This window comes from Myxocyprinus asiaticus, chromosome 27 (genome assembly GCF_019703515.2).
Source record: "Myxocyprinus asiaticus isolate MX2 ecotype Aquarium Trade chromosome 27, UBuf_Myxa_2, whole genome shotgun sequence".
NCBI classification, from domain to species: Eukaryota; Metazoa; Chordata; class Actinopteri; order Cypriniformes; family Catostomidae; genus Myxocyprinus; species Myxocyprinus asiaticus.
The window spans coordinates 13,879,334-13,891,968 of NC_059370.1; the positions used below are offsets into that span (position 1 = coordinate 13,879,334).

The window sequence follows — 12,635 nt, forward strand, 5'->3', positions numbered from 1 at the left end:
TTATTTTTAAGTCACCAACCAACATAGCAACAGTTAAGAGAAATAATGAATCCAGGGACAAAAATAATCAATACAAGGCACACTTAAAGGTCAACCCATTTCTTAAAACTCTGAACCTTGCACAGTAGTCAATACCTTTTAGATTGGCTCATTAAAAAATGCATTGAAACGATGTTCCTTCTATCACTCACAGACAAATGAAATACACATATACACAGAACAATTAAGTATCTCTTTCCAAAATGCACATTTTACTTTTACCTTATATTAGAGAATATGTGTATCATTCATTCATTTCATATTCAATTAAGAATTAAAAATCAGAAAAAAAAAAAAAATAAAATCATTATTCATTTACAAAACCAATATTAAAAAACTAAAATTGACTTGTTTTTTGTCATTTAGATTTAATGCTCGTTAAAATAAGAAAATTGGGAAAATAGCCACGGGACACTGTGTGTTTTGATTATTTGATTTCGCTAATATATGGCTTGAATATTTGATTCGCACATATGGGTGGACCATTTATTCTCCAAAACTCGCCACGTTTATTACAGCCAAGCTATCTCTCTCATCAAGTAGCCAGATTTATCAGACAGCCCTACACTGCTGTCTTTGACGTTGCTCCGGTTTGAAAAGGCCATACATTCATAAGACTATTGAAGCATATGCCTACATTGTAAAGACAGGCTTACGTTTAACTGTGGGATAAAGTTAGTTTTAGGTTCGATATTCATTAGATATTCGCCTATGGTGCATAAGGGACCGTCTGAAAACTCCACCCACAACTAAAACATCACTGGCGCCAGAGCAGTCATTTATTGACTATTGACTTGCATGTTCTATCTAAAAAAAACATTCTTATTAAAAAAAATAAATAAATAAAAAAATTTCACAGGTTTTAGTAGATCGCCAGAGTGATGGCTGTGCATATGAATGTACAGTATTCACTTAAATTACGGAAAAAAATCACTAAAATTAACAAAAATATTTTCCCATTCCAAAGGTTGTAGTAAGTTACCAGTGGGCAGACTGACTTACTACAGGTGACATTTTTACAGTACATCCAATAATATGAGTAGTATTAGATTATTTTAAAAATGAATTAACTAAAATTCACCAAAATGTTATTTTCACATTGCAAAGTTTGTAGTAAGTTCCCAGTAAATAGACTGATTTACTACAGGTGAAATGTTTAGTTAGTCAGTCTATCCACTGGGAAGGTACTATAAACTTTGGAATGTAAAAATAACATTTTCGGGAGTTTTTATGATGTTTATCCTAAAATAACCTAATACTGTACTAATATTATTGGATTTACTGTAATAATCTCACCTGTCGTAAATTAGTTTATCTACTGGGAACTTACTACAACCTTTGGAATGAGAAAATAACATTTTGGTGAATTATTATTTATTTTAAATAATCTAATACTGTATTCATTTTATTGGACTTACTGTAAACATCTCACTTGTAGTAGCTCAGTCTATTAACTGGCAACCTACTACAACATTTGGAATGTAAAAATTTACTTTTAATGTTTTATGTTTAACTTGCACATCAACTGAATGAGTGATTGGACACGTCTGTGTTTAATAGCGAATTGAAGTTTCAGACTGTCCCTTAAGTACGCTAAGCAATGAAAGCTCATTGGAGCATTTTCAGTCATAACTCTACAGCAGCCACACCAACTGACAGTTCTAAGTGCAGTGTTTTATGTCTGTATATTATAGTTATATAACATTTATATTTTTATACCATAACCGTGTGCGCGCAATTTTTGCAAACTTGCCGCTGGCAGAGAGAGCGCGGGTACGAGAAACCGAATATATAAAAATATCAAACCTAAAACTAACTTTACCCCGCTCTGGGAGCTTAGGTGTAAGGGACTTGCTCATCATGGAAATTATGCTAAAAGAAGTTCATGAATGCTCATCTCTTAAAAACTCAGCCAGTGAATTTAAAATCAGCATTTACACACTGCCTTCACATTTGTCCGAAAATAAAAGGTACATAAAACTGCTGCGTATACGAGTAGGTAAAGGCTACCCATATTCCCATTCAAAAACATGCATGTCGGAATGATCTGAACTTGAAATTAGTACTCTTCACTGCCATGTAAATACTGATTGTCTTATATTAAATATTAAATGTAATAAAATCTTCCAATGATTTGTTATTATTATTATTTATTTATTTACTCTTGTTGCTGTTATAATTCACTTGCATGAATGCTCATCTGTCTTGGATGCACCCTACGTTAAGTCTGTATATTCCCTGAACCGCATCTGGCTTTGTTCATTGCACTGCAATATGTAAAAATTAAAATAAACGGATTCTTTCAATACTCTTTGATTTCTCATTTCAAAAACGCTCGAAACACTGATGTCAATTTAAAATGCTTATTTAAAGCAATCAAACTATAGCCTTAGACTACTTATTAGTACAATAGGTGTCCCGACTGTAAGTCCACTGTAACGCGATACGTGGCTTGTAAAATCGGAACTGTCCCCGGTTTTAAAGTGATGTCTGGTCACCCTAACTGCGAATGCCAGCCGATTCTCCAGTGCAGTGTGGACCACCAGTGCCCAACAGATCAGCTGCACTGCATGGTACCACTTATAAATGAATAAAACAAGTTGTGTGGCACGAAGAAGGATAACTGTGAAAAGACATTTGGCATACAGAGCGAGGGATTAATCTTAATAAACATCTTAATGTGTGTGTGTGTGTCGCTCTTATCAATTGCTTAACGTGGCAATGACCGTCCTAATGCTAAATCACATGAAGACAAAACCCTGTCTGCATTCAGTGAGCATTTTACTGTTGTGTGTAGGCACTGTGTCTGTCTACTTTGAGAGAGATAGCTCAGCTGCATTAAACGTGGTGAGTTTCGGAGAATAAATGGTAAAACAAATTTAATATTAACTGAGAGGAATTTATCTGAACAATTAAACAGCAGAGAACTTTTATTCTGTCTCACAGCATTGAGGAAGACAATGGTGCAGGTTAACCAATCAGAAGAAAGGGGCGTTTCAGGTCCACCCATATGTGCGAATCAAATAATCAAAACACAGTGTCCCGTGGCTATTTTTCCAATGTTTAATTTGAGCGTTAAATTGAAATTAGAAAAACAAGACATTATTTGTTTTTTAATATTGGTTTTGTAAACGAATAATGAAATAAGTTGTTTTTTGTTTTTCCAATTTTGAATTCCTAATTGAATATGAAATGAACGAATGATACACGGATTATAGAGACTCCAAGGCTTTGTTTTCCTAGCATCTAGTCTTAAAACACTAAATAAAACCTTGTGCAGGTAGGTCGGTGTAGAGTGAGGTCACTGCTGTTTCCTTATGCAAACATTTTGGCGTAAATCATCTTTTCTTTATCCTTCTCTTCCTTCACTTGCTGCTTCACTTTCAGCATTTCATTTCCAATCGCTTAAGGAAGCAAGGAACAGAAGAAGTTAAAATCGGAAAACCTATTAACAAATATAGTCATACTAATGGGGCCGATTATGTTTTGACCAAAACTGGGATTTGAAAAGAGCTGGTTTACCTTTGTCATCTGGTGCAAGCTCCTGTGCTTTCTTCAAGTCGATCTGTAGTTTAAAAAGAGAGAAGATGAGTGCTCTTAAAGTCAAAAGCCAAAAATAAATTGCTATTATAGATTTGTTCTATTTTTGGAAGATTGATTTGTTTAACTACAATGTTAGGAACCTCTGAACTTTGATTAAAAATATTCAGAGGATTAATTTCTGTACTGTATATTTGTGCTACAGTTATGAAAGTTCAGTTTGTTGTGCAACTGGAGATGCCAGATTTAAAATGTGACCTTTAGATTGTGTGTGCTATTTTTGTCTTTCAAAATGATTGAATTGAACACTAAACATGTTTTTAGTACAATATGGGGCCTCATATGTATTCAGGAGCCCAGTGATGGGGTTGGGTAATCGCCAGCTACCTCATGGAAACTAGCGTTTCACTGATACAGATTTATCGATGACCAATACTGATATTTAGAGAGCAGGGCCAATTAAAAAAAATTATACAATAAATAATATTAGCAAATAAGACATACACAAAATTGCAGAAATCAAATGAACACTTCATAATATTAACAATAAATCTTGGAACTGTTACACAAGCAAAATAGCACTTCTATTAGTCATCCAATCCTGATATATGTTGGTCTATGACAATACAATACGTAACACATGGCGAAATACTGGATTCATTCACAGCATAATTTGAATGACTGTGACGTAATGGATGTAGTTCTGTTTGTGTGGAGTTCATACCATGGCCTTGTTGAATTCTTTCAGTCCTTGCCAGGCCTGGGCTCTCCTGAACAATGCTTTAGCGTTTGTCTGGTTGAGCTCCAGCGCCTAAAAAGAAAACATATCTAGGTTATAATATATCAAACATTTTACTGCCAACTGTTACCTTAAAGCAGTGGTTCTCAACCTTTTTTTTTTCTTTTTTTTTTATGAACGCCCCATACTTCATCTGATGAACTGCGGTGCAAATACATACCAAGCCGTATAATTGAGAACCAACTGATATACTCCAAGTGTAGATAAATGTTTTAATGCAAAGTGGAACTTAACGATAGATTGATTATTATTAGTGATAAACGCCCCCATTTGTAACCTAGCGCCCCCTGGCATCCTTTAAACGCCCCATGTTGTGAACCCCTGCCTTAAAGGGATAGTTCACCCCAAAATGAAAATTCTCTCATCAATTCTCCTCATGCCATCCAAGATGTGTATAACTTTCTTCTGCAGAACACAAATTATGATTTTTAGAATAATGTTCCAGCTCTGATGGTCCTCACAATGCAAGTGAATGGTGGCCAGAACTTTGAAGCTCCAAAAAGCACAAAGGCAGCATAAAAGTAATCCATAAGACTCCAGTGATTAAATCCCTAAGTCCTTTTTTACTATCAATGTCCACTTTTACTTTTTGTTTATGGCGATTCGCATTCTTCGTACACATCGCCACCTACTGGGCAGGTAGGAGAATTTCTAGTAAAAAATGCCTTAAATATTGATCTGTTTCTCACCCACACCTAACACATCGCTTCTGAAGACATATGGATTACTTTTATGCCGACCTGTGATTTTTTTTTGTTTTTTTTTTTTTTTTTGAGCTTCAACATTTTGGCACCCACTCACTTGCATTGCATGGACCAAAAGAGCCGAGAAATTCTTCTAAAAATCTTCATTGAGTTCAGCACATGAAAGAAAGTCATACACTTCTGGGATAGCATAAGGGTGAGTAAATGATGAGAGAATTTACAGTTTTGGGTGAACTCTCTCTTTAATAGAGACAGTGAGTCTGGTGTACTATAAATGGCAGCAACTCTGCCAAGGTCATTTCAAGGGTACTGAATGGCTCATATATGCTGTTGTGAAACATCTTGAGGCCTGGTGCCAGTTGCACTAAACCTCTTCAAAGAAAACAGCCCTCTGCTTTTTATACCCTCTACCCCAGATGTATCTGGACACCGTTCAGTCAGCTCAAATGTCAGTAGGTCCCATGTTACCTCATCACAGCTCTCGATAGCTTCTTGCCAGAGTTTCAGTTTGAGTTTGCAGGCAGCTGTATTGAGTATGCAGCTCAGGGCCGTGGGTTCTAGCTTCTTTTGGGCACTATCATCGTCCAAGTTGTTGCCACATACCTCTAAATACCTGTGGAGCAAAATAGCCTTTAGTGACACTTCTGGGTTAAAGTAATGCATGCAGATATGTCATGTGTGGCAATATTTGCTTTTGATTACATATTAATAAAACTTGGGAATGTCAAGATGACACGAGAGAAATGTTGAGGAACAAAACTCAGCTATCATTGCATTCTTAAAAAGGTTTGACAAGTTGCCATAATTTGTGAAAAGCTTTCTCACTAATGCCATAGTGCAAGCGTAATGTAATAATTTTGACTTGAAGTGTTCACCTGAGAGCTTTTGAATACTTCTTGATGGCAGACTGCCAGTTCTGCACCTTGAAGAAGTTATTTCCGATGTTTTTGACATCCTCAGCCACAGACAAGACTTTATCTGTCTAGAAAGAGGAAAACATTAAATAAATTAAAGTTCTGACTGTGATTTTATGCTCTAACCACACACACACACACACAAAACATTTTCATGAGACATTATAATATAGTGTTTGGGCCAGGCAATATATTGAATATTCATTTATTTAATATATTTGTGAAATTAAAGGAATATTCCGAGTTCGATCCAAATTAAGTTCAGTCGACAGAATTTGTGGCATAATGTTGATTACCACAAAAATGTATTTTGACTCGTCCCTTTTCTCAAAAAAAAAAAAAAAAAAAAAAAAAAACACTTACAGTTTGACACTTACAATGGAAGTGAATGTGACCAGTTTTTGGAGGGTTTAAAGGTAGAAACGTGAAGCTTATAATTTTATAAAAGCACTTACATTAATTCTTCTGTTAAAACTTGTGTATTATTTGAGCTGTGAAGTTGTTTAAAGTGTAATTTTTACAGTCAACGAAACTGTAAAATTGGCTATAACTTTACACAGAAAAGGTTAGTAAGTGATTTTATCACACTAAAATCATGTTTACACACATATTGTTTACATCTTGTGGCTATACTTTTGAAACAGTATTTTAACGTTTACAGTTTGGCCCCCATTCACGTCCATGATAGGTGCCTCACTGTAACCCAGATTTTTTTTTTTTTTTTTAAAGGAGGGAAGAGTATTAATACATTTTTGTGGTAATCCACATTATGCCACAAATGCTGTTGATTGAGCTTAATTTGTTTTGATCCCTGAATATTCCTTTAGGCAGCATCATAGTTCCCTAAAAAAGAAAAACGGTCATTACATTAGTTTTGTAATCCTTCCTTGTCTGACATCTGATTTAAACTATCAAATACAGTGATATAGTTGGCAAGTTAAATGCAGGGTTGAAAACTCATGAGAGGTGAAAAAAGTGAGAAAGTCAAATTTGTATGACTTTCATTTTTGTTGTAGTATTTATCTTTGTGTGTGTGTGTGTGTGTAAGCTTAAAGTAACCCTTTCAAATTATTTTAATGAGGACAAGAAGAAAAACAATTTGGGCAAATTAGCTTCCGAAGAGGTGACTTCAGCTGAAAGGTGAGTAGTTTACATCCTTGTAAATATCATATAATTTCAATCAAACTGTCAGTTTAAATATTTTACTATGTATTATATTTGTGCATATAATTAAAAATATTTTTAACATTCATTATTTTGAATGTTCAGTACTTGGCATCAGTGTTTGGTGGAAATGATGGTTCCTGATTATAATTGTTTTTTTTTTTGCTTTTTTTTTTAAGCCTTTAATGAATACATACATAAATATTGGGATATATATCAAATATCATGAAAATGCTAAAGAAATATCAAATATAGGGGTACATATGGCAAGATGCAGAGTTGTAATGACATTTTTAAAGTCCACGTCAGAGTCTTCAGGAAAGTCTGGGTATGTGTCTCCAGAGCCGTCTTTAGGGGTGATTCCCCAGTCATCTCCCACTTTATGCTCTCCACAATCAGCAATGATGCAGGGCTGAGAGAGACAAAGAAATGACAGTTACAATCAAGTGATCTATTCTATCATACACTGAAGATATTAAAAATGTCTCTTCTTTTAGTCTTCAGAGCGAGAAATGTTCTCAAAGGCCCATTCAATGTCTTCTACTTTAAAACAACTACAGTATTTCATCATATTCAGCTAGCTCAACTGTGCAGAACAGAAGACTTAAAATCTATAAAATGACTATAAAATCTTGATTAGTGACTAAATGTCTGTAAAAGAAAGATCTCAGATACACACCTGTCTTTCAATACCAGTTAAGGTCTCTGTCGTTTCACAATTCCGAGCATGAATGTAAAACGTCACAAATGACACTGATGTATTAAGCCCATTTACACCGATCAGCCACAACATTAAAACCACCTGCCTAATATTGTGTAGGTCCCCCTCGTGCCGCCAAAACAGCTCTGACCTGTTGAGGCATGGACTCCTCAAGACCTCTACAGGTGTCCTGTGGTATCTGGCACCATGACGTTAGCAGCAGATCCTTTAAGTCCTTTAAGTTGTGAGGCGGGACTTCCATGGATTGGACTTATTGGTCCAGCACATTCCATAGATGCTCAATCAGATTGAGGTAAACAACACACACGCATCTGGCCATCCACATGATCTAAAAGAAAACATAATTCATCAGACAAGGCCACCTTCTTCCATTGCTCCATGGTCCAGTTCTGACACTCAAGTGCCCGTTGTATGCGCTTTCGGCGGTGGACAGGGGTCAGCATGGGCACTCTAACCGGTCTGTGGCTACGTAGCCCCATACGCAGCATGCTGCGATGCACTGCGTGTTCTGACCAAGTTTTTCAGCAATTTGTGCTACAGTAGCTCTTCTGTGGGATCGGACCAGATGGGCTAGTCTTCGCTTCCCGCATCAATGAGCCTTGGGCGCCCATGGCCCTGTCACTGGTTCACCGGTTGTCCTTCCTTTGGCTACTTTTGGTAGGTACTAACCACAGCATACCAGGAACACCCCACAAGACCTGCCGTTTTGGAGATGCTCTGACCCAATCGTCTAGCCATCACAATTTGGCCCTTGTCAAAGTCACTCAGATCCTTACGCTTGCCTATTTTTCCTGCTTTCAACACATGAAATTCAAGAACTGACTGTTCACTTGCTGCCTAATATATCCCACCCCTCGACAGGTGCCATTGTAACAAGATAATAAATGTTATTCATTTCACCTGTCAGTGGTTTTAATGTTGTGGCTGATCAGTGTAAATTTGAGATGTGGGGCTTTTAGTCCATATATATTCATTTTGAGGCCAGCTACATGTAAGTGTACTCCTAAAACATTGACACAACACACTTATAGCACATTTAACCATTTAAATATTACAGTCTTTCCTCCAGTAGAGCCTTTTGGCTATAAAAAATAAATAAATAAATAAAAAAGGATGGGCCTTTCGATGTCCAGCCCAAACTTCCTGTTTCAACAGGAAATATGTCAGCACATGACAGAAAATGGCATTCATCAAGTTAATTTATTGGGTTTGAGTAAAAAAAAAAAAAAAAAAAAGGATTAAATATGTTCACCTCCACAGGATTATCATCCTTAGTTTCCATCCCCTCCAGCATCTTCACCACCCCCATTCCCTTCAGCACCTGCCCAAAGACCACATGCTTGCCATCCAGGTGCGACGTTGGAACAGTAGTTATAAAGAACTGGGAGCCATTTGTGTTGGGGCCAGCATTCGCCATGCTGAGCAGACCCTCTCTGTCGTGCTGGGGGGAAATTCAGAGTGAGACACAACCAGAGTAATAAAACAACACTTCATTAAGCAAGAAAACAGAAGGTTTATCTATCCCTCATTTGTTCCTCATAGCAGACAGTGGGAAATGAATGGATGCCTCAGGGAGATGTATCAAGTGCTGTGTTTGGTTTATTTAATCTCTGAGCAATTTTTGAACAATTACCCAAACAGACTGATAAATATATGATTAAACGAACAGTTCGCCCAAAAATGCAAATTCTGTCTGAATATGTGCATAGTGCTAGTTTTGACATCTATTATGTTTTATAACCAATTGTGACGTGAAAGGGAAGATTTTCAGTGAATATCAATTTATTTCAGTATGTTCCATAAACAAAGCTATTGAATTGCTTCAGAAGACTTGGAATATAGTGAGTGAGTCATAGGGACAAATTTTAGGATTCTTTATCTCCCTTTTTGAAGCTTAATTGTCCCTTGTCACTATATGCTTACACATATGGAAAAGAGCAGCATAAATATGACACTTGGGTTTGGAATGACTTGAGGGTGAGTAAATGCAGACATAATTTTCATAATTGTATGACATATCCATGTAAAGCACAGCAGAGGTTAGCTCTTTACCTTATAGTGAAAGTTTTCATCCTCAAACTTGTCCCCATAGATGCTCTCCCCGCCGGTTCCATTCTGATTGGAAAAATCTCCACCCTGGATCATGAATTGCTTGATGACTGAGATAAGCAATAGATAAATTTATTCATCACTGGTGGCATCATCTGTTTACTTTAAAGTGACAGGCACATTTAGACATATCTATAATTCTTAATTCAAACAGTTGTGCATGACTGCATTCAGGGTTCCCACACCTTTTGACCAATGAGATTTCATGATCATTTCCATGATCTTCACTGTAATTTATAATTACTGAATAAAGATTTCATAAAAAATAAATAAAAAATCATTTTATAGCGATTGCTGGGGCGCATTTCCATTTGTATTTACATCTATAAATAAGGCGAAAATACGTCATCTCAGGCTGTGAAAAGGGTCCATTAGTTTTAAGCTACTGCATACTTACATTAGTTTACAAATGTGTCCAACAAGACCCTCAATGCACAGACTGATATTATCACAAGTTTTACTCTTTAAAAAGAGGAATATCAAGCTGATAAAATATATTTGAGTAGAACAACCTAAATATTCTATATTCACTATAAAAAAAAAAAAAATTCCAATTACCTTACTATTACTTTTTAAAGGAATAGTTCACCCAAAAATTTACTCACTCTCATGTCATCCCAGATGTGTATGACTTTCTTCTGCATAACACAAATTAAGATTTTTAGGAGAATATCTCCGTTCTGTAGGTTCTCACAATGTAAGTGAATGGTGGCCAGAAATTTGAAGCTCCAAAAAGCACATAAAGGCAGCATAAATGTAATCCATAAGACTCTAGTAGTTTAGTCAATTTCTTCTGAAGTGATCTAATGTTTTGAGTGAGAACAGATGCATGTGTAGAGCGCTAGATGGCACTAGGAAGTGTAATCGAGGTTGAAATTAGGATCGCCAAGGAGACTGCTGATATCAAGATTTATAGTGAAAAGAAGTTTTATTTTGGTCTGTTCATATCCAAAATTGATTGGATCTCTTCAGAAGATATGGATTAAACCACTGGAGTCTTATGAATTACTTTTATGCTGCCTTTATGTTCTTTTTGGAGCTTAAAAGTTTTGGTCACCATTCACTTGCACTGTGTGGACCAACAGAGCTGATATATTCTTCTAAAAAATCTTTGTTTGTGTTCAGCAGAAGAAAGAAAGTCATACACATCTGGGATGACATGAGAGTAAATGAGAGAATTTTCATTTTTGGCTGAACTATTCCTTTAAAAATGAATAGTAAGGTAAACACATTTCCATAATTTTTTCAGGCCTGTAAATCACCATTTTAACATTATCCCGACATGTTCATGTTTTCTAGGACTGTGGGAACCCTGTGCATTAGACCATTACAAATGTCTCCATAGAAACTGAAGGTCAGGATACTCACTCCGGTGGAACGGACAGCCCTTGAAGTGCAATGGTTTCCCGGTGCTTTTACCGATCCCTTTCTCACCGGTACACAGAGCGCGGAAATTCTCTGCCGTTTTAGGGACGACATCAGCGAAGACCTCAAACACTATACGACCGACTGGAAAGAGAAAACAAGCAATCAACAAAAACATACAATTAAAGAAAAAGGCTGTGAAAGTAGATTGGTTAAAAGAGTTTAAATGAATAAACTCTCCCTTCTGATGTCATCCTGATTTCAGTAATCTTCTCAAACAGGGTGGAATGTTTAGACAAAACTCAAACTAACACCACAAAATATCACACAATTCATCAAATCCACTGCTAATAATAATGACTAATGATTATGCTTTTAAGACAAAGGCAAAAAAGTGAAGAAACTCTTGGACTATTTCGAAATGAATTGCCAGATTTTCATTTTTAGAAATTAGTAGCGACTCGGGGCATACCAAAGAAGTGAAATTATTTGAAATATATATATTATTATTATTATTTTAAGCAAACTGACTAATATGATTTCCGCCTATAAAAATGTGAGCTGAATATGTGGGCATATGATATTGTACTGTATAGTATGAATGAATGACCCGCGTCAAGTACAACAAGCACTAACACCATGCAGTGCAAGGAAAAACATAAACATTCACAATGCTAATCTAAGTACTGTACTTGTGTCCCAGATTAAGTTGAAGTTGAGTATCTTTGTGTGGACCAGTCAGAGACATGTGGAGACAAACGGTGAAGCAACAGCATGCAGGCATATTCAGCTTTCTCGTAATGAAAACAAAAGACCCTAACCTCTTTCGCCACCAATATCTACATCAAAGAAAACACGAGGATTGTCCGGATTTCCAGGCTTGGCCACGGGTGTTGGGTTTGACATTTTCTTTGAGTATGACTGTGAAAAAATTCCTATTGTAAACAGAGAACTAGAAAATTATCTGAAAGCACCAAGGAACTGTGAACCAAGCAGTGAAGTATAAATGAGTGTGCAGCGCTCTCTACTGTTGTGGAGACTAAAACACTAGCGAAGACAACGGCGGGTGGCTAATTAAAATGGCACACTACCATACTTCTCTTGCCTATGGTTGTTTGCCATTCTGCCAGCAGAATTAGTAAATGAAGTATAGAATGCCATTCCAAACTCAGGCTATAGCAATGTTCCAAATGGCACACTATGCACTTTCACTATAGGCTACATTGTGCACTTGGCCGTCTAGGGTAAACATTTTCAAAGGGTAGTATCATCCCAAAAAA

At 36.4% G+C, this 12,635-nt stretch overlaps 1 protein-coding gene across 1 annotated transcript; it reads right to left on the reverse strand.

Annotated features, from left to right (window-relative positions):
- Nucleotides 1-49: 49 nt before the first annotated feature.
- On the reverse strand, nt 50-12,349 carry ppid (peptidylprolyl isomerase D). Its single transcript, XM_051658905.1, has 10 exons — nt 12,177-12,349; nt 11,359-11,499; nt 9,934-10,040; nt 9,134-9,322; nt 7,450-7,572; nt 5,958-6,064; nt 5,551-5,695; nt 4,304-4,390; nt 3,562-3,604; nt 50-3,443 (listed from the first exon to the last, which is right to left on the reverse strand). The coding sequence occupies exons 1-10, from the start codon at nt 12,259-12,261 to the stop codon at nt 3,355-3,357; spliced, it is 1,116 nt and encodes a 371-aa protein (XP_051514865.1). The 5' UTR covers nt 12,262-12,349; the 3' UTR covers nt 50-3,354.
- Between the last annotated feature and the right edge of the window lie 286 nt (nt 12,350-12,635).

What these genes read in the sequence shown, in the direction of transcription:
- ppid (XM_051658905.1), bottom strand. Translation starts at nt 12,261, where the DNA reads ATGTCAAACCCAACACCCGTGGCCAAGCCTGGAAATCCGGACAATCCT. An exon ending in ATGAAAACTTTCACTATAAG is followed by an intron (nt 9,323 to 9,933) that starts GTAAAGAGCTAA and finishes ATTTCCCCCCAG; the next exon opens with CACGACAGAGAGGGTCTGCT. An exon ending in GCTTGCACCAGATGACAAAG is followed by an intron (nt 3,444 to 3,561) that starts GTAAACCAGCTC and finishes TGCTTCCTTAAG; the next exon opens with CGATTGGAAATGAAATGCTG.